The sequence below is a fragment of the Scyliorhinus torazame genome, chromosome 4, assembly GCF_047496885.1.
Source record: "Scyliorhinus torazame isolate Kashiwa2021f chromosome 4, sScyTor2.1, whole genome shotgun sequence".
Lineage (NCBI taxonomy): Eukaryota > Metazoa > Chordata > Chondrichthyes > Carcharhiniformes > Scyliorhinidae > Scyliorhinus > Scyliorhinus torazame.
Genome location: NC_092710.1, coordinates 206,462,762 through 206,483,201, shown reverse-complemented (window position 1 = coordinate 206,483,201; position 20,440 = coordinate 206,462,762). Strand labels below are relative to the sequence as shown.

At 48.2% G+C, this 20,440-nt stretch overlaps 1 protein-coding gene across 1 annotated transcript in view; it reads left to right on the top strand.

The window, feature by feature from the left end:
* The window catches only part of LOC140410712 (ectonucleotide pyrophosphatase/phosphodiesterase family member 3-like), a 249,137-nt gene that overhangs the window by 97,267 nt on the left and 131,430 nt on the right, over window positions 1-20,440 (top strand). The window contains exons 8-9 of the mRNA XM_072499153.1: window positions 2,337-2,456; window positions 13,736-13,845. Coding sequence (XP_072355254.1) covers window positions 2,337-2,456; window positions 13,736-13,845 — 230 coding nt within the window. The remainder of the gene's footprint in view (window positions 1-2,336; window positions 2,457-13,735; window positions 13,846-20,440) is intronic.

Genomic DNA, 20,440 nt, shown 5'->3' with positions numbered 1-20,440 from the left:
TAAAGATGTGAAAATCAATGACGTAACATTCATATATTACACTAACCATTAAACAACAAGGAAATGTCACAGTTACATATTAGTACTAATACAAAGCTATAACAGCTCATTTTCACACTTAATCCAAACACACGAGGCGGGATTCTCCACCCCCACGCCAAAGTGGCCGACCGTCGTGAACGCCGTCGAGGTTCACGGCGGAGCGGAACGGCCCCGGTCCCGACCGATTCAGGCCCTGACAATGGGCCAGTATCGGGGCCGCGTCATCTCCCCGCGCCAGGCCTTGTCGCCCGCGTAAAAGCGGCGCCGAATAGATGACGCGGCCGGCGCCGCATAACGGACGTCAACCGCGCATGCGCGGGTTGGCCGGCGCCAACCCGCGCATGCGTGGTTGCCGTCATGTCCAAATCCGCCTCGCAAGAAGATGGGGGACGGATCTTGCGGGGCCATGGAAGGAATGAGGTCCTCCTTCAGAGAGGACGCCCCGACGATCGGTGGGCACCAATCGTGGGCCACCCCACATTCAAGGTGAAGCCCGGTGCAGGATCCCCCCTCGCCCCCCCGCAGGACGCCCCCCCCCCCAGCGTTCACGCACCGCTCACGACTGCAGCGACCAGGTGTGGACGGCGCCGGGGTGAACCCGCCGTTTTGGCCTGGCCGCTCGGCCAATCCGGGCCTCAGAATCGTGGGGGTGCCAGAGAATCGCCATTTTGGGTGTCTCCGGCGATTCTCCGACCTGCGGCCCGCAAAACTTGAGCGGGCCGTTCCCGCCGCTTGGGAGAACCACGGGAGGGCGTCGGACCGGCGTCCTCGGAAATTTTGGCGGCCCAGGCGATTTTCCCAACCGGCGTGGGAGTGGAGAATTGCGCCCACGGTATGTGTTATCATGTCCAGAGCTTTGTCGCAGACATTATCTGTCCATCAATGTGTTACTTGTTCCATGTATCAGTGCCAATCTCGGTCCTGGAACCGCATCTGTGCCAGCCTTCCCACATGGCCCAATGTCACCGGAACCAAATCCAGGCATTCACATATTCCACTGGCACTCAAGGTGCAGTTGAACATCCTGGACTTCTACCGTTATTACCCTGCGGTGACGTGCCAGTTACACGCAGCACTCACCACACCAGCCACAAAAGCATCAGCAATCTGCATTCCTTAAATGGAGTTTGAATCAATATCGTGCACCAGGTCCCACAGCGTCTTCTTGCAGCAAACCAGATTGTCTTATGGATTTATGTGTTCCGCTGAGCCCAGTGTTCCAGGACGCAGGTATCTTAGAAAACATTATCCTTCTTTCCAGCTACAGAAAAGGAAGATAAACAGCAACAGCAGCCTCCAGGCATCTGCAGCCACCAGCAGGAGCAAGCAGAAAACACAACCTGCAGTTGTGAAGTGCTCTCACAGCTAACAAGATCAATCCTTATTTGAAATAGCTTTCAGCTGTGAAGCTAGAAGCTGCTCACAGATAAACGGGGTGAAATTGTCTTTCAGGAGAGAAGCTGCAGCAGGACTCTGTCCTGGGAGGTTTTACAGGACAGACAGGCTGGAGCTGTAGTTGCACCTGTTATGAGTCTCCACAATATTTAAAGATGCTTGAAGGCCTCACAGATGCAAAACCCCTCACGCCTCGGCAGCCCAGGGTGACCCCTGACCTGGAATATTCCAGCCCCCCCCCCGACCAAGCCCAATCCCCCCCAGCACTGGGCCAGCAGCTCTGGTGTACTTGAGCTGCATGCTGGAGAATGGAAATGGCTAGACACCTCCTCACTTCCCTCAGTAGCCGTCGTGCCAGTTTCCTGTTTTTCAAAAGGAGTACTGAGCAACGCCCACGTGACTTCCCGCTGGTGAGTCGGTTAATTCCCGGGAGGCCACCGCATTCGACTTCAATCTTGTTAATGAGATTGCAATGAATGCAAATGAGGGTTAATAATATTCTCGCCATTTTTAAGCTTGAACTGGAACTTGCCATCCGGAGTGGGCTGGGTGAATTGCAAAATGGTCGTGACCGGCACGATTCTACCCTTTCCCGCTACTCACCCAGCGCATCCGGATCGGCGTTGGGCACAATGCGGTGGTTGAATCATGCCTGATATCTTTATCACTGCTCAAGGATGTTCACAAGTTCCCCTGAGTTGGGCATCTCCCAAAAACATTGGCTCCACTCAGCTCAAATTGTGTTTGAACCCACTTGTAATTTTAGTCTTGGATTTGGCTAACTTCAACAATGAAGTAAATTCTCAGCCCTAGCTGATTTATCGTGCTGATGTTACCTAAGTGATCTATTCAGTTATGCTGTAACCTGGCAGGTTAATACTGTACTTTTATTTATACAGGGACTATACTCAGAAACACATGGCATAGTTGGCAACAACATGTATGATGTTAATTTGAACATGTCTTTCTCCCTGCACGGTGATGAAAAAAACAATCCAATTTGGTGGGGAGGACAACCAGTGAGTACAGTAAATAATATTTCTATTTCTATTTCTCTTTTGTATAATCAGAACTTAGCGATAATCACATCAGTTCTGGATATCTGAAAATATAAGTTGGAGGAATGGTATGAAGATGATTCTGTCTGAATCAATATCCTTCTAAGCTGTGTGGGTACATGGTCATGCAGAAATTGTGAATGTGCCACCCAGAGGACAAAAAGACTGCACTACCAGCTTTTAAAATGCATGCATGTGCGGTCACATGGCAATCTTAGGGACCGTGCAGTGAAATAGAAACGCACAAAGATAGAAATTATTTTTAAAATATATTTCCCCCCCCCAAACATTTTCAAACTACAAAACAATAAAATTTAAACAATTTGTTATTTTTTTATAGAATAAGAATAACTCTAAATCCATGGTTCTCACAGATTGGCGACAGCAAAGACATTGCTCCTAATTTAAAATGCCGCCTAAATTTGTTCGAAATTCTTAGAGATGCACCACTACCGGGCTCATAGAGAACCTAGCCAGAGAGAACGGAAAAGGGGCCATAACTAACTCCCTTAGACACAAACCTACACAGGAAGCCTCCTCCTTCTCCCCCACCTCGGCATCGGCTCCTTAATTCACCCTCAAATTTTCTCGATGTTCAACGCCCAGTAATAGAACATCAGATTCGGTCGCGCCAGCCCACCAGATTGCCGCTCCCTCTGCAGGAAAGCACTTTGAATCCTGGGAGTTTTACCCACCCAAAGGCTGAGATTAACGTATCAACCCTAACGAAAAAAGATTTCAGGAGGAAGATTGGGAGACACTAGAACACAAATCAGTAAAATGTTCATTTTGACCCTCTGCATTCTCCCTGCCAGGGACAACGGAAGGGCATTCCACCTCTTCAAGTCTCCCTTCACCCCCTCCATCAGACTGACCAGGTTCGGTTTATGCAGCAAGGCCCAGTCATGAGCCACCCAAATCCCTAAATACCTAAACCTTGTCTTGGTCAGCCTAAACGGCAGCCTCGCCAAATCCGCTTCCCTCCCCAGGGATTCAGTGGGAAGATTTTGCTCTTACTCACATTCAGTTTGTACCCTGAGAAGGACCCAAACTTCTTTAGCAGCTGTATTATCCTCCCCACACTAGAAAGAGGATCTGAAACATATAGCACCAGGTCGCCTATATAAAGGGACACCCTGTGCTCCTCTCTATATCCCTCCACCCACCTGATGATCTAAGCATGATGACCATTGGCTCAATCGCCAGAGCAAACAATAACAGGGACAACGGGCATCCCTGCTATCTGCCCCTGTACAACCAAAAGTACCCAGAGCTCACCGTGTTGGTACGTACACCAGCCGTAGGGCACTGTTCAGCAGTCTCCCCCAGGAGATAAACTTTCGCCCAAACTCAAATCGCCTCAAAGTTTTGAAGAGAAACCTCCACTCCACCCGATCAAATGCCTTCTCCGCGTCCATGGAGATGATTACCTCCAGAACATTCCCCAAGGAGTGGGACAGGACCACATGCCTTTGAGATGTCTCCTGGTATTGGCTGACAACTGTTGGTCCTTGACAAACCCTGTCTGGTCCTCAATGTTCACCCCCGGCAAACACCCCTCCAGATGTATCGCCAGCACCTTAGCTAACACCTTTGCGTTGGCATTCAACAGTGAAATAACAGTAAGACCAACACTCCCCAGAATCCTTATCCTTCTTTGGGATCAAAGAGAGCAACGCCTGCACCAATATGGTCGACAGCACCTCCAGAGACAGAGAGCCATTAAACATCTCGAAAATACTTTTGTGCCAACTAGACTGTAAACTGTTTCTAAAATTCCACCGGGAAACCATCCGGCCCACTGTCTTCCCCAACTGCATGGAATCAATTCAGTTCATACTCTCCTTCAACCCTAGCGATGTCACCAACCCGTGCCTCTTCTCCTCCTCCACTACCTGGAATTCCAACCCATCCAAGAACTGCTCCATCCCCACGTAATCCTCCGGAGGCAGATTTATACAGCACCGTAGAAAGCCCCATTAATCTTATCTAGAGCAGTAACCAGCCCTCTTCCCTTGTCCTTAACCTGGGCTATCTCCTGCGCGGGGGCCTGCCACCTCAAATGGTGAGCCAGTAAACGGCTGGCCTCCTCACCTGTGAGGGCCATGAAGAATCCAGCATGAGTTTGTAGAGTCAAACAGAAAGTAAGTTTATTTATAACAATATGTACACAGCAGCAGGAGTTCACCACTACATCCTTCTCTTGCCGGTACCACACTGGCCAGCTCTATTTATACAGCTGCAACTGCTGGTGATTGCCCCGCTCCCCCCCCAAACCTCATTGAGGGAGCTCATCTTCCCCAAGAGTCATGGGATAACCAATTGACCCAGCCAATAGGATTTGGGCAGACTATAACATCACCGCACACATAGGACTCCCCTTGTGAACGGCAATGCTGACTCAACACCTTCCCCGTCGATTCAAGCTCGAACTCCATCGGTAGCCTCTTCCTCTCTACTAACAACTCTGCTGTCGGGGCTGTGGAGTATTGCCGGTCCACCTTCAGAATGGAGTCAACTAAACTCTGCCTTTCCTCCCTTCCAATCTTAAACCTGTGGGCCTCATACAAAATTATCTCCCCCCTTGACCACCGTCTTCAACGCCTCCCAGAACATAGAGGTGAGACCTCTCCATTCTTATTAAAAAACACATAGTTCCCGATGGCCGAAGCCATCTTCTCACAAACCCCTTTGCTGCGAGGAGCGTTGTGTCCATCCTCCACGGGGAGCGCTCGGCTCACCAGTCTCCAGTCGAATATCCACACAATGTGGGGAGTGGTCAGATATTACAATCCCCCAGCCCCCAACACCCCCGGGAGTAATGATTTCCCCACCTTCAAAGAAATCTATTTGGAAGTAAACACATACGGGAAGAAGGAAAATTCCCTCTCCCTCGGGTATCTAAACCTCCACAGATCCACCCTTCCCATCTGCTCCATGAACACAACCAACTCCTTTGCCATCCCCGAAGCTGCAAAAAATTTGGGACTCGACCTATCCAGCCTTGGCTCCAATCTACAATTGAAACCTTCCCCCATGATCAATTGGTGGGGATCTAGCTCTGGAATGGCCACCAACACCTTCTTGATAAAGTCTGCACTGTCCCAATTCAGGGCATATATGTTCACTAAAACCCGCCAACACCCCACTCACTATCACATGTCAACCCCCACCCCCCTAAATACTGGTTGCTGTGAAGGCCATCCTCTTGAGCTCCCCATCACCCCAACTCTTCAGTGCAAAGCACTCCCAGGCCTGATCCCTGGCACGGGCAACTTGGGCACCTTGGCACTGTCGCCCTGGAACCCTGGTAGTGCACCTGTCAGCCTGGCAGTGCCAACCAGCCACCCTGGAAGTGCCAGGGTGGAATGGCCAAGGTACCAGGCTGGTAATGCCAAGGTTCCTGGGTTTCAGTGGGTGCCACTCTGCCCAGCGCCGGACCGCCCAGGGTTCTCTAATGGCCTGGGAGACCTCCTCAGGTGCCATTACGCCTGGTCCACGTTTGTGGAAACCAGTGGTAAATGGCGTCCTGGCGAGATCTCCTAGGTGCGGTCATTAGTTCCCGGGTCGCGGGAGAATACGGCGCAGACATATTTAAATGAGCCTAGTGGCTCACTTAAAAGTGTTCATCACGATATTTCACAAGATTCCGTGAAATCTTCAGAGACATTTTGAGCACTGCAAATCTTGCAAGAGGCCTCTCGCGAGATTAAACGGCCTCATCGCATCACCAAGTCAGTAGTGACGAGGCCATTAAGTCGCGCCTCTAATCTGGGGTGTTTGTAAGATTCTAAGGGATTCGAACTTGATATGAATTTGGTTACAGCAAACCTTTTATTCACATGCAGTGGAAATCAACACATTACAGTGTCTAGGAGGCAGTAATTTACAAATACAAACAGATCACCTTGTTAGGTAACTGAACAGAGGAACGCTGCCTTGTCTATTTCTTGTTCAGCTTCTTTAGCTAAATAGATGTTAGGCGCCTGCCAAACCTTACATCTGAAAGAACAAAGAACAAAGAAATGTACAGCACAGGAACAAGCCATTCGGCCCTCCAAGCCTGTGCCGACCATGCTGCCTGTCTAAACTAAAATCTTCTACACTTCCAGAGTCCGTATCCCTCTATTCCCATCCTTTCATGTATTTGAATGAACAAAGAAAAGTACAGCACAGGAACATCCACTCAGACAAGCTTATCGTTTTGTTAATATCCTCTCTCTTTTATACCACAAAATATCACCTTGGAGAGGTATCCCATATTTGATTTAATTTATTAAATTTAGTTCATCGATCTTTCACAAAAAAAACATTTGCTGATATGGCTCACAAGTTTCAGTTCCTCTTTGATCAAAAGCACTTCCCTGAGACCCACCATTCTGCTTTTGACAGAGGTCTGTTCAAATAGGCAGTTTATATTTTAGAATTACTCAAACTACCGCATTTTTAAAATACTTGCGTCACTGCGCCTCCAACATTTGATCAGATTATTTCATTCTCAACCAGAATGGCCTTTCCTGACAATAATCGATCGACAAATAAAACAATTATCAGTAAATTAATGCATGCTAACTTTAATTAACATCTTCCTGCCTCGCATGACTTCATTTCCCACTAATTCACTTATAACAGGGTACATCTGTCCTCAGCTCTGCATTTTGCAGGCATCACAATTTAGCTTACATTTCACTTTTTAAAATAATAATACTCTTTATTGGCGCAAGTAGGCTTATATTACCGCTGCAATGAAGTTACTGTGAAAAGCCCGTGTTGCCACATTCCGGCGCCTGTTCGGGTCACAGAGCGAGAATTCAGAATGTCCAAATTACCTAACAGCACGCCTTTCAGGACTTGTGGGAGGAAACCGGAGCACCCGGAGGAAACCCACGCAGACACGGGGTGAACGTGCAGACTCCGCACAAGCCGGGATTCGAACCCGGGCCCTGGAGCTGTGAAGCAACAGTGCTAACCACTGTGCTACCGTTCTTGCACTTCATGTGACAATCCACAAACTTCAATTTTTTTTTACATGTTGTTGCCAAATACTTGTTATGAAAAACAGCAGGTCAAAGAAGACAAATTGTAACCTCCTCATATACTGAGAGGTAAGTTTTCAGCAGTAGTGTGCCTGGCAGAAAGGTTCACATTTAGTTTAGATTTACTGCAGGGTGCTCAAATGGTGCCAATTTGCCATTTGAACTTCCCTTACTTTGATAAACACAAAATTCTTGAAATTATCAAGCTCAACAGAATCAACTTCTGGATGGCAGTCAATTGGCCACAGATTATAATCTATGTCTCTGTTTTCAGAGTGTGGGTCAGCAAAGAACTAAACAGAATTGTTGTATCGATGCTGCTAACGTAGACCAGAGGGGCGGGGGTGGTCTGTGATATTACCAGTGAGCTGCAACCTCAAACCTGTCTGCAACTCCAACCAAGCACGTTGCAATGGGGACTTCTGGAGTCGATGCTTAGATTGTTCCAGTGTCCTCAATAAAATGTATACATTTTTAAATAGATTGTCCTAGTGCACAACCAGCTTATGTCTTCCAACACAGCTGCCATCAAACGCTGAGGGGGGGGGGGGGGCGGGAGTCATATACAGGACTGCTCCGTCACTTGTTTGCGGTTGGGCTTTCTGTTCCTTCATTTTTGCCTTACCCCCCCACCCTTGACAAAGACTGGGCATGGGTTCAGATGACTTTTCAACCTTTCTAAAGCTTTTCAACATTTTTGCCACCCTATTAATTGTCCCATCCTATAAATTTCACTTATGTACAATTTCTTGCTTCTACCACTAGTGCAGTTCCTCCACCGACCCTACTGAATCTTTAAATAATAATACCAAAGACCATGTCCAGAAAATATTAAAGTTGTCAACACAATGCCATTCGGCAAGTTGAGTATCCGTTCTTAATCATTTAGAGTTGGCTTATATCAATAGACAATAATCAAACCATTGTTGGGACAGATTAAGAAGAGCTTTTCTTTGTTTTTAGTATGCAGTGTCTAACTTGAGGAGTGGTTGAAGCTGACATTGTCAGACAAAGACAGCAGAAAATGCAGGGGAGAGCGGGCAAAATTCCATGAACTGCACCACTGAGTTTTCCTGTCCCAATTCATGTGAATTATGTCATGATATGCAAACATGCAACCAATGAACACTCAGAATAGGACACAACCAATGGGCAGTTAGGACACTCAGAGGTGGCATCACCACAAGGGGGCATGACATAAACACTATAAAAAGGATGAGGCACTCACACCCTGCCTCTTTCCACAGACAGACATCTAGAGAGTTAGACAGGGTTGATCAGCAGCATCACACTCCAGCACGTGGCTTAGAGCAAGCTGGTACAGTTAGACTGAGTTACTACAGTTAGATTAGCAGAGAGTCAAACTAATTTGAGAACTGTGTTAATAGTTCAATAAACAGGTTGAACTCATTTCAGAGTCTGGAGCATCCTTTAGTTAAGACTGCATCAAGTAGCAGCCTGTGTTATCCGAAGCAGCATAACACAACATGATACCAAGAGTGACTGTTCAATCTATTTAGTTCAACTCAGCAAGATCCATGACAACCAGCTACTGAATACAGGCACAATGGACAAGATTCAGCCTCCTCATCAGCTCAGGACCACCTTAGTGCCAACTGGCGAACATTCAAGCAGAAATTTCAACTATACGTGGAAGCATCCGACCTCAATGGCGTGACCGATGCTCGGATGATAGCTCTTCTACTCACCACTGAGGGTGACCATGCGATAGAGATCTTCAACTCCTTTCACTCTTCCGAAGGGCAGGACAAGACGAAGTACCAAACCATCCTGGACAAATTTGACAGCCACTACGAGGTGGACACCAACAAAATCTTCGAGCGCTACATCTTCAAGCAGAGGATGCAAGGTAAAGACAAATCCTTCAACTCCTATCAAACTAACCTTAGACTGCTAGCACAATCCTGCAACTTCAGTGGTATCACTGACTCCATGATCAGAGACCAAATTGTTTTTGGGGTCCACTCTGGTCCATTGCGAGAGCAATTGTTGAGGATCAAGCACATGACCCTGCCAGTCGCGATTGAAACATGTACTGTGCATGAGCTCTCTAGAAGTCGCTATTCACAGTACAAAACAGCAGAAAGTGAAAAACAAGCCTCCCACGAGGTGGAGAGTGTTGGGGCCATCTCCCGGATGCAGCGCCTCCACATTGACGAAAGTGGCCATTTTGCGCGCTCTTCCCAGGGCCCAACGCATGCGCAATGCGATCGGGAACACAAAGCGGCCGAAAAACGCACTGCGCAGGTGCAGACGTCCGAGAACCGCACCGCGCATGCGAAACAACGCACTGAGCGTCATGACGCTGACGTCATGACATTTGCGAACTGCGGCACCGCCCATTTTTTAAAAAACTGCCCTGCAAGAGGCAAACGCTGTTTAAACTGTGGGAAACCAAACCACTATGCAGCCCTGTGCAGATCTGCAACACCAGTCAGGAGCCAGCGGCCTTAATCTGACAGTGGCGCATCAGAAGTGTGCAACACCGAATGCATGACTCTGATCCAGGCAGTGCGATGGATCCAGATGATGAATACCTGGACAACACTTACCGAGTGGGCATTATTACAAAGTGCGAATATGCCACACCGGACACATCGCGAGTCCAATCAATCCTGGCCGTGGATTCCGAGGACGAATGGCATGCAGTGATGAAGGTCAACCACTGCCCCATCCAGTTCAAACTGGACACAGGTGCCTCCGCCAACCTGATTTCGCAGGTGGACTTCAAGAGAATCAAGAAGCCCCCCCCAATCCTTCCAGCTGCCTGCAAACTCCTGGACTACAATGGAACCGCAATCAAGGCACTGGGGTCCTGCCATCTGCAGGTGTCCAAGCGACACACACAAGCAAGCTTATGCTTCGAGATTGTTAAACCAGACAGGGCGTCCCTGCTAGGTGCACACACCTGCAAGCAACTGAACCTCATTCAAAGGGTCTACACCACGATGCTGTCCCATTCAGATCTTCAGGCCAGCATCAACGGCATCCTAACCCAGTACCCAGATGTATTTAGCGGGATGGGCACGCTGCCATACGAGTACAAGATTCCACTGTGGCCTAACGCACCACGACGTGTCACTGTTCCACTGAGAGAGCGCCTGAAGGCAGAGCTCATGAGTCTACAACAAAAAGGCATCATCTCCAAGGTCACTGAAACAACCGACTGGGTTAGCTCGATGGTGTGCGTAAAGAAGCCTTCAGGGAACTACGCATCTGCATTGACCCCAAGGATCTAAACAAAAACATTATGCGGGAACATTACCCCATCCCGAAGAGGGAAGAAATCACGAATGAGATGGCACACGTGTGCTTCTTCACAAAATTGGACGCATCCCAAGGATTTTGGCAAATCCAACTTGAAGAATCCAGGAGAAGGCTCTGTACCTTCAACATGCCTTTTGGCAGATTCTGCTACAACCGAATGCCATTTGGCACCATCTCGGCATCAGAGATTTTCCATCGCATCATGGAACAGATGATGGAGGGAATAGAAGGGGTTCGTGTCTACGTTGACGATATCATAATCGGGTCCACAATCCCAGAGGAACATGTGTCGCGACTCAAGAAAGTATTCCGACGCATACATGAACATGGCCTCAAGCTAAACAGGTCCAAGTGCTGTTTTGGGACATCCACGCTGAAGTTCCTGGGCAATCAGATTTCGCGACACAGTGTGCGCCTGGACACAGACAAAATTAAAGCTATCGAGGCAATGAAAGTCCCCGAGGACAAGAAGGCAGTACTGTGCTTTCTGGGAATGGTCAATTTCCTTGGCAAGTTCATCCCGAATTTGGTTACACACACCACGGACCTACGCAACCTGGTGAAAAAATCAACCGCCTTTGAGTGGAACGTGGAGCACCGAACAGAGTGGATGGAGCTGAAAGCCAAGCTCACCACTGCACCTGTCCTTGCATTCTTTGACCCAGACCGAGAGACCAAGATATCCACAGATGCGAGTCAGGATGGCATTGGGGCAGTTTTGCTTCAAAGAGACGACACGTCATCCTGGGTACCAGTAGCACACGCGTCACGGGCAATGACACCCACTGAGACCAGATTGAGAAGGAGTGTTTAGGTCTTCTCACCGGCATCCTCAAATTTCATGATTATGTCTACGGCTTGCCAACATTTACTGTTGAGGCGGATCATAAGCCTTTGGTCCACATCATCCAAAAGGACCTGAACGACATGACGCCTTGTTTGCAGAGAACTCTGCACAAGCTCCGGAGGTATGATTTCAATTTGGTGTACACACCTGGCAAGGAGCTCATCATCGCCGATGCATTGTCCCGCTCCGTCAATTCACCCAGTGAACCACTGGAGATCATCCAGCACATTGAATTGCAGGTACAACTGTGTGCAAGCACTCTCCCGGCAACAGATGAGAAGATCGTTCTCATCCGAGAAGAGACGGCCAAAGACCCCCTGTTGTAGCGAGTCATCCATAACCTCAGCAGTGGCTGGCAGAAAGGGCAATGCCCTCAATTCTACAGGACGACCTGACACTAATCGACGGCATCCTGCTGAAGCTGGAAAGGATAGTCATCCCGCTACGTCTCCAGAGCATGGTGCTGCGGCAGATTCATGAGGGACACCTGGGCATAGAAAAGTACAGACACAGGGCCCGGCAAGCTGTCTACTGGCCCGGCATCAACCAGGACATCACAGACATGGTCCTGAACTGCGAAACCTGTCAGAGATTCCAACCAGAGCAGAGCAAGGAGATGGTCCAACCACATGACCGAGAGACATCTCCGTGGTCCAAGGTTGGCATTGACCTATTCCACGCGAATGGTCGTGTCTATATCTTAATCATCGATTACTTTTTGAACTATCCTGAGGTGCTGAAGCTGCCAGACCTCACCTCACGGACCATCATCAAAGCGTGTAAAGAGACAGTCTCACAGCATGGCATCCCGAAAACCGTCATGACCGACAATGGCCTGTGCTTCCACAGTCAAGAATGGTCCACGTTTGCCAAGAGCTACAATTTCAGGCATGTCACCTCCAGTCCGCACTATCTGCAGTCCAATGGCAAAGCTGAAAAAGAGGTGCACATCGTTAAGCAGCTCATCCGGAAGGCCTCGGACTCCGCTTCCAACATACACCTTGCACTACTTGCGTACCGGGTAACTCCCTTGTCCACTGGCATGTCGCCAGCTCAACTGCTGATGAACAGGGACCTGCAGACGTCGCTTCTAGCCATACACCTGCCAAAACCTTGATCACCTCCCGGTGCTGTAGAAGATGCAGCAGCTTCGCGACAGCCAGAAGTAGGGCTATGAGACACATGCCACTGATCTGGATGTGCTATCCCCGGTCAGGATCAAGATACCGGATGGTGGGTGGTCTGCTCCGGCTGTCGTTGTTCGACAGGCCGCGCCCAGATCCTATGTCATACTTATGGCTGATGGCTCCATTGTGCGAAGGAATCGAAGGGCACTGCGAAAAGTTGCTTGCCCACAACCACTTTCCCCTCCATTTCCACATGTCGAATTGCCACCTCCAGACACCTCGAACCACGAGGCCACCAGTGCCTCCCACTCGCCTGTCAAGACAATGTCATCCCCTCCACCACCTCTCTGGCGGTCGACGAGGACCAGACGCAAGCCTCAGAGACTGGACTTATGAGCATTTGTTTTGTTGGTTCTGTTCTGTATTCCCCAGTCAGTCACAGTAGACAGACACATTCACATGTATATACATCTAAAAAAAAAACAACAAAAGGGGAGATGTCATGATATGCAAACATGCAACCTATGAACACTCAGAATAGGACACAACCAATGGGCAGTCAGGATACTCAGAGGTGGCATCATCACAAGGGGGCATGACATAAACACTATAAAAGGGATGAGGCATTCACACCCTGCCTCTTTCCACAGACAGACACCTAGAGAGTTAGACAGGGTTGATCAGCAGCATCACATCCCAGCACGTGGCTTAGAGCAAGCTGGTACAGTTAGACTGAGTTACTACAGTTAGATTAGCAGAGAGTCGAACTAATTTGAGAACTGTGTTAATAGTTCAATAAACACGTTGAACTCATTTCAGAGTCTGGAGCATCCTTTAGTTAAGAATGCATCAAGTAGCAGCCTGTGTTATCCGAAGCAGCAAAACACAACAAATTACTGATTATATAAACATGTTTTAAATATACTTCTGTTCTTTGAATAGTTGTGGCTGACAGCTATGTATCAGGGTCTGAAAGCAGGTACCTTCTTCTGGCCTGGATCTGAAGTGAAAATCAATGGAACATACCCAAACAAATATGTGAAATTCAATAAGTAAGTACAATATTACAGCATATGCAAATAACATGGACAATCCTGAAGCAATTTGCTTGGAAAATTGTGAAATGAAGATGGTTGTGTAATGATAACAGGCAATGGCAATGGATAGAGTTTTAAGCCCAGGTATTCGCTGATTTGTCTGATCCAGAGCTCTTTAAACATAGCAGGTGGGACCCAGTTTCAGGATTCCCACCTCATTCCAGTTTCCAGCAATTTGTTTGCCGGTGCAGGAAGCCTACCAACACGCAGCATTCCCATCCTTGATAGCTGCATTGCGGGGTGGGTGGGTAGTTCGATCAAAGGGCCATGCCTACATTTCCCATGGCTAGGAATTTTGTCAAATCTCAAATAAACATTAAACTTTTGTGGAAATAAATATGAAAACTAACCTGTGTGGGCAGCATGGTGGCACAGTGATTAGCACTGCTGCCTCACAGCGCCGAGATTCCAGATTCGACCCTGGCCCTGGGTCACTGTCGTGTGGAGTTTGCACATTCTCCCCATGTCTGCGTGGGCTTCGCCCCCACAACGCAAAGATGTGCAGGGTAGGTGGATTGGCCACACTAAATTGCCCCTTAATTTGAAAAAATGAATTTGGTACTCTAAATTTATTGGGAAAAATGAATACTAACCTGCGTGTTGGCTCTGCGACTAAATTTTCTACACTTATTAAATCCTCTTTACCTTATTAAATCCTCTTTACCTTATTAAATCCTCTTTAAAAATGTAATGATAGAATTTAGGACATTTTGACAGAATTTAATGAAATTGTTATTATTAGACTTTCTGATTTTCTTGAATACATTTTGCTCAAATTTCGGGCAAATCCATTGTGAGGTTTGTTGAGTTTAAGATAGCACGGAATGTTGTTGGCAGAAGGACCAGAAGAGAATGGGCGAGGACATTTTTTCACCCAGAAAATTGTGGGGGTCTGGAACTCACTGTTTGAAAGGCTGGTAGAGGCAGAAACCTTCCTCATATTTCAGAAATACTTGGGCATACAAATTAGATGCTGTAAATTACAGACCAATGTCTGGAATGTACGATTATGTCGTGCAGCTATTTTGTTAGCTGCAAAGAGCCAAATGGCCTCTTTCTGCTATGCTCCGCCCGTAAAGCAGCTCGCCGCAGCGCAGCTTGGCCGGTGAAAGATTCAACGCAATCTTGCGAGACATTGCTCGCGTTTTAGCAAATCTCCATATTACAGCAAGGTAGTAAGCCTTACTCTAATGTGCAGATTCCCAAGGTACCTGAAGCTTTCGGATTCAATCTCTTCGCCTCGGAGACCTCGGACGAGTGTTGTTTGGTACTGGTCCCCACAAATGGGGACCAGTTGACACGGCTCTCGTGGGGGTCTCCAAGGGGATTGGAAGCCCCAAGCTGCATGCCTTTTGGGCAGGGTGGTGCCCCCCCCCCCATTACACCGCTGGTGCCACTTGGCAGTGCCACCTAGGTTCCCGTGTGCAGCATGGCAGCACAGTGGTTAGCACAGTTGCTTCACTGCTTCAGGGTCCCAGGTTCGATTCCCGGCTTGGGTCACTGTCTGTGCGGAGTCTGCATGTTCTCCTCTTGTCTGCGTGGGTTTCCTCTGAGTGCTCTGGTTTCCTCCCACAGTCCAAAGACGTGCAGGTTAGGTGGATTGGCCATGCTAAATTGCCCTTAGTGTCCAAAAAGGTTAGGTTGGGCTACTGGGCTATGGGGATAGGGTGGACATGTGGGCTTGGGTGGGGTGCTCTTTCCAAGGGGTGGTGCAGATTCGATGGGCCGAATGGCCTCCTCCTGTCAATTCTATGATAATCTATGATGATCTATGAAATATGCCCACTCAACCCGGTCAAATTCCTACTCTGCATCCATTGCCACCACCACTTCCAATTCCTGCAGCATAAGATTGTTGAGCAGGCTGCATACATTCGCCAACAGCTGTCACGACTTCACGAACCCCATCCTCTCCTATCACATCCGGCACACAACCCTCTCTCCGTGACACCAACACCTTTGTCAACTTTGCATCCACATTTATTTTTAGTAAACAATTTAATTGAGGTGTTTTGGGTTTTACAATGACAAAATAAACAATGTACATGAAAATATAAACATAGTGCAAAAAGCCTGCTTTCTCCCTTACAGGTCACACCTTTACTAACCCCCTACTCTAAGCTAAACTAACCCCCCGCCCCTTCTGCTGCCGATTAATTTTCTGCAAAGAAGTCGACGAACGGTTGCCACCTCCGGGTGAACCCTAACAGTGACCCTCTCAAGGCGAACTTAATTTTCTCCAGACGGAGAAAGCTAGCCATATCCGATAGCCAGGTCCCTGACTTTGGGGGCTTTGAGTCCCTCCAAGCTAAAAATATCCGTCTCCGGACTACCAGAGAAGCAAAGGCCAGAACGTCTGCCTCTTTCTCCTCCTGGATCTTCTGACACCCCAAAAATAGCCACTTCCGGACTCGGTGCCACCCTTGTTTTTAACACCGTGGACATGACATCTGCAAAGCCCTGCCAGAATCCCCTGAGCTTTGGGCATGTCCAAAACATGTGGACATGGTTCGTTGGCCCTCCCGCACACCTTGCGCATCTATCTTCTACCCCAAAGAACCTGCTCATCTGGGCCACTGTCACGTTAAACTGTATCAGGCTGAGCCTGTCGCATGTTGCGGACGCGTTGACTCTACTCAACTCATCTGCCCAGAGACCATCCTCTATCTCTCCTCCTAACTCCTCTTCCCATTTGCGCTTCAGCTCCTCAGTCTGCGTGTCCTCTGACCCCCATGAGTTCCTTATAGATGTCAGAGACCTTCCCTTCTCCCACCCACACTCTGGAATCTACCCTGTCCTGTATCCCCCTTGGTGGTAGAAACGGGAAGGTTGAGACCTGCCTGTTTTGTTATGCTCTTGACGTAGCATAAGCTGCTTCCTTGATGTGCACTCTGACAAAGGAAGGTTCAGACTTGGAGATAGCTTTAACACGTTTATTGAACTATTAACAATTCTCCTACTTGGATTCAACGCTACTGTTAATCCTGCTATAGCTACTCAGACTGACTAACCAGTCTGCTACAATCCACGTGGTGGGAGTGATGTTCAATCAACCCTGTGTCTGTACTCACTGAGAGTCTCCACTGGAAAGAGACTGAGCATGTGTGATTGTCTTTTTATATTGGTTGGTGTAATGCCTGTGGTAGTGTCACCTCTGTATCGTGACTGCTTATTGGTTGTGTCCTATCTTACTGACCTATTGATTAACTGCCTGTGAGTCATGTTTCTGGTGTTCCTTCTAGTGTCTAGCTAGGTGTAGTGTATGTACATTAACCCTTTGTGTACTTACAGTGATGTATACCACCACATCCGCCCTTTTTTCGTGTTACATATTTTCTGTACAGTGTTAAAGAAAATTGAACAAACTACGTAGATGAGTGATACTCTGTACAAGTTATGATAACAGTGATCATTAAACAATAAGTCCAAATCATATGCATGAGTCCAAAGTTCATTACTTATTATGGTCGAGTGACTTTCTTGTTTGGTTGGTGTGTTGGTGATGTTGATGGTGGCATTGCTTTGTAAACGGCATCAGTGTCCCTTGCTGAAGGAACCAAGAAGTGGTCAAATCACTTCGTTGTCGGATTTGGACTCATTTTTTTTTCTTTCGATGCTTGTGGTGGTAATTCTTGATAGCATCTGTCCTGAAAGCCAGGTTGCCTGTTGGTAGTGCAGCAAACGTGAATTGGTAAGATGCATCGCCCTGCCATGGTATGTCATTGTACTGAGCTGAGCAGTAACAGTGTCCCTCATTTGCAGAGTTGTACCATGTCGTACCAGTCGTAGTTCCATTGGTGTTGTTTTTGTCGTGCTTGTTGTTGACGTTGTTGTCTTTGGTACGCTTCTTGCTATTGTCTTTGATGTTGTTGTTGTGGTGGTTGGTTTTGTTGCCATGTTTGCTGCGCTCAAGGACCATACTCTGGATAATACGAGTCCGTCACACAGTTACTCGTGTTAGCGTGCTTTGTGGCATCTGCTGTCTCCTTGAGCGTGCCGTCACTAAGTTTGTGGTGCTCCCCGTCAGGAGTCATGTCCGGCTTACTTGAATCAGCTTTGGCTTGTGGATGCTCCCCGTCTGGAGTCTGGTCTCTTTCACCTGAGTCAGTTTTGGCTTGTTGATGCTCCCCGTCCAGAGTCATTTCTGGTTAACCTGAATCAGCTGAGGTTTATTGATGCTCCACGTCCGGAGTCAAAACATTCAAGAATGCAATTTCTTGAAGAGAGGCTCGAGCGAATGAGGTTTGAAGTAACGTGGTGTCACTGGAGTCACCAGTAGTCTCACTGTGATTGTCGAGTGCCTCTGTACATTCTAGATGAGGTCTGTCACGTTGCACATCGTGTATGGGAAGTGGGATGCCGTTGTCACTTGTCGCACATACAGTGGGTAGAGCCTCAGTGTCTTGTCGTTCACTTGAGCTGGGTAGACTGTCAGAATCTTCTTCTGGTGGCTCAAATAATCTGGGTGGACTGTCATAGTCTGCTTGCTGTACACTTGAGCGTGGTAGACTGTCAGAATCTGCTTGCTGTACACTTGAGCGTGGCAGACTGTCATAGTCTTTCTGTTGTTCACTTGAGCGTGGCAGACTTGCATTGTCTGCTGCTGGTTGCTCAGAGGAGGTTGCTAGACCCTCATGGTCTTGTTCATGCATGGACTGCGCTTTGGAGTCTTGCATTGCTTCTATCATGGAGGCTGTCCACGAGCTCGCTGTGGAGGCTTGTGTCACTCCCTCTGTGGAGTCTTGCAGCGTTCCTTGTGTGGAATCGTGCATTGGTCTCTCTGTGGAAACTGTCATCACTTCTTGTTCATGCAAGATCTGCGCTCTGGAGTCTGGTGTTGCTTCTATCGTGGAGTCTGTCCATGAGCTCGCTGTGGAGGCTTGTGTCACTCGAGTCACTTCTTGTATGGAGACGTGCAGTTGTCTCGCTGTGGAGTCTTTCATCGCTTTCTGTGTGGAGGCTGGGACCCTTTGTGCTGCGTGACAACTCTGTGTGTGGAGTCGGGGACCCTTTGCAGTGCATGGACCACTCTCTGTGTGGCAGCAGGCCGCTCTCTGTTGGCTTGTACCGCTCTCTGTCTTGAGGCGTCAGGCCGCAGCATAATCCTGCACTCACGAGTCGGGATGTCATATCTGCTGGGCTGAAGATCCTCAAATCCGAAGAACCCGTCGTCGGGGTCGTCAATGTGCAACACGTCTAGTTGCGGTTTGGATTTGGTACTGGGGTAGCCTCCCAACGTGAAAGCTTTGTCTGAGTCATTGTCTTCCAAGACCATATCATCACGTTTTGTGTCGGAGCTGGCATTGGGCTCGCGATGTCCAAAGAAGAATTCAAGGTCTGAATCATAGTCTTCAAGGACTGTATCATCTCTTTGGGCGGTGCTAACTGCTTGTTGCAGGGTTCTGCGGAGGTTACTTTCAGCTACCGGTCGAATTTCAGGCATTGTGCTGTCGTTCCAGGTGAAAGAATCTGGTTTGGAGGCGGTAAAAAAAAAATTCCGTGTTTTGGGACATTTCCCCTTTGAGTGGGCGTGGTCCGGGGCCTCTGACATCATGACGCTTGTGACATAGTGCTTAGGAAGCGATTGCGCATGCGCAGATCGCTGTTCCTTTACTTGGGACCTTGTTCTCAATTGTGTATGCGCGGCTTCTCGCGCATGCGCAAACTGACCTTCCCGTTCTATGCGCTCTTTGCGCAACTGCGCATGTGCAGCACCTTTTCCAAGATGGCTGCAATTCAAAACTGCCGTTCGTTGCTGCAAGCCTACCTGGCGCCTCTTTTACCTTTTGTTCTTGTATGTTCCCCGCAGAATTCTTGGAATTTGTCCAGGACTGCCTGGAAATCGCTCTTGTTTTACCCCTTTGAGTATTTGAAGGTCTGGAAGATTTCAGCTGCTTCTGGACCCGCGATGGTAAGTAGAAGCTTTATTTTCTCTGCATCCGCCACGCCATCTAAGTCCGACGCTACCAGGTAGATCTCGAATCTCTGCCTGAACCAACGCCAGTTTTCGCTGAGATTGCCTTGGTACTGGAGCTGCTGTGGAATCAGAATCCCGAACATTATCTTGCCTGGCTGTTGTTGCTGGTTGTCACTGTTCGCTGAGTTGAAACCATATGGATATAACAGTCCACTTCTGGAACCATGTTTTGTTATGCTCTTGTCGTAGCATAAGCTGCTTCCTTGATGTGCACTCTGACAAAGGAAGGTTCAGACTTGGAGATAGCTTTAACACGTTTATTAAACTATTAACAATTCTCCTACTTGGATTCAACGCTACTGTTAATCCTGCTATAGCTACTCAGACTGACTAACCAGTCTGCTACAATCCACGTGGTGGGAGTGATGTTCAATCAACCCTGTGTCTGTACTCACTGAGAGTCTCCACTGGAAAGAGACTGAGCATGTGTGATGTGACCTTTTATATGGGTTGATGTAATGCCCTCCTGAGGTAGTGTCACCTCTGTGTGTATTGGGACTGCCCATTGGTCGTGTCCTATCTTACTGACCGATTGGTTGACTGCCTGTGTGTCATGTCTCTGGTGTTCCTTCT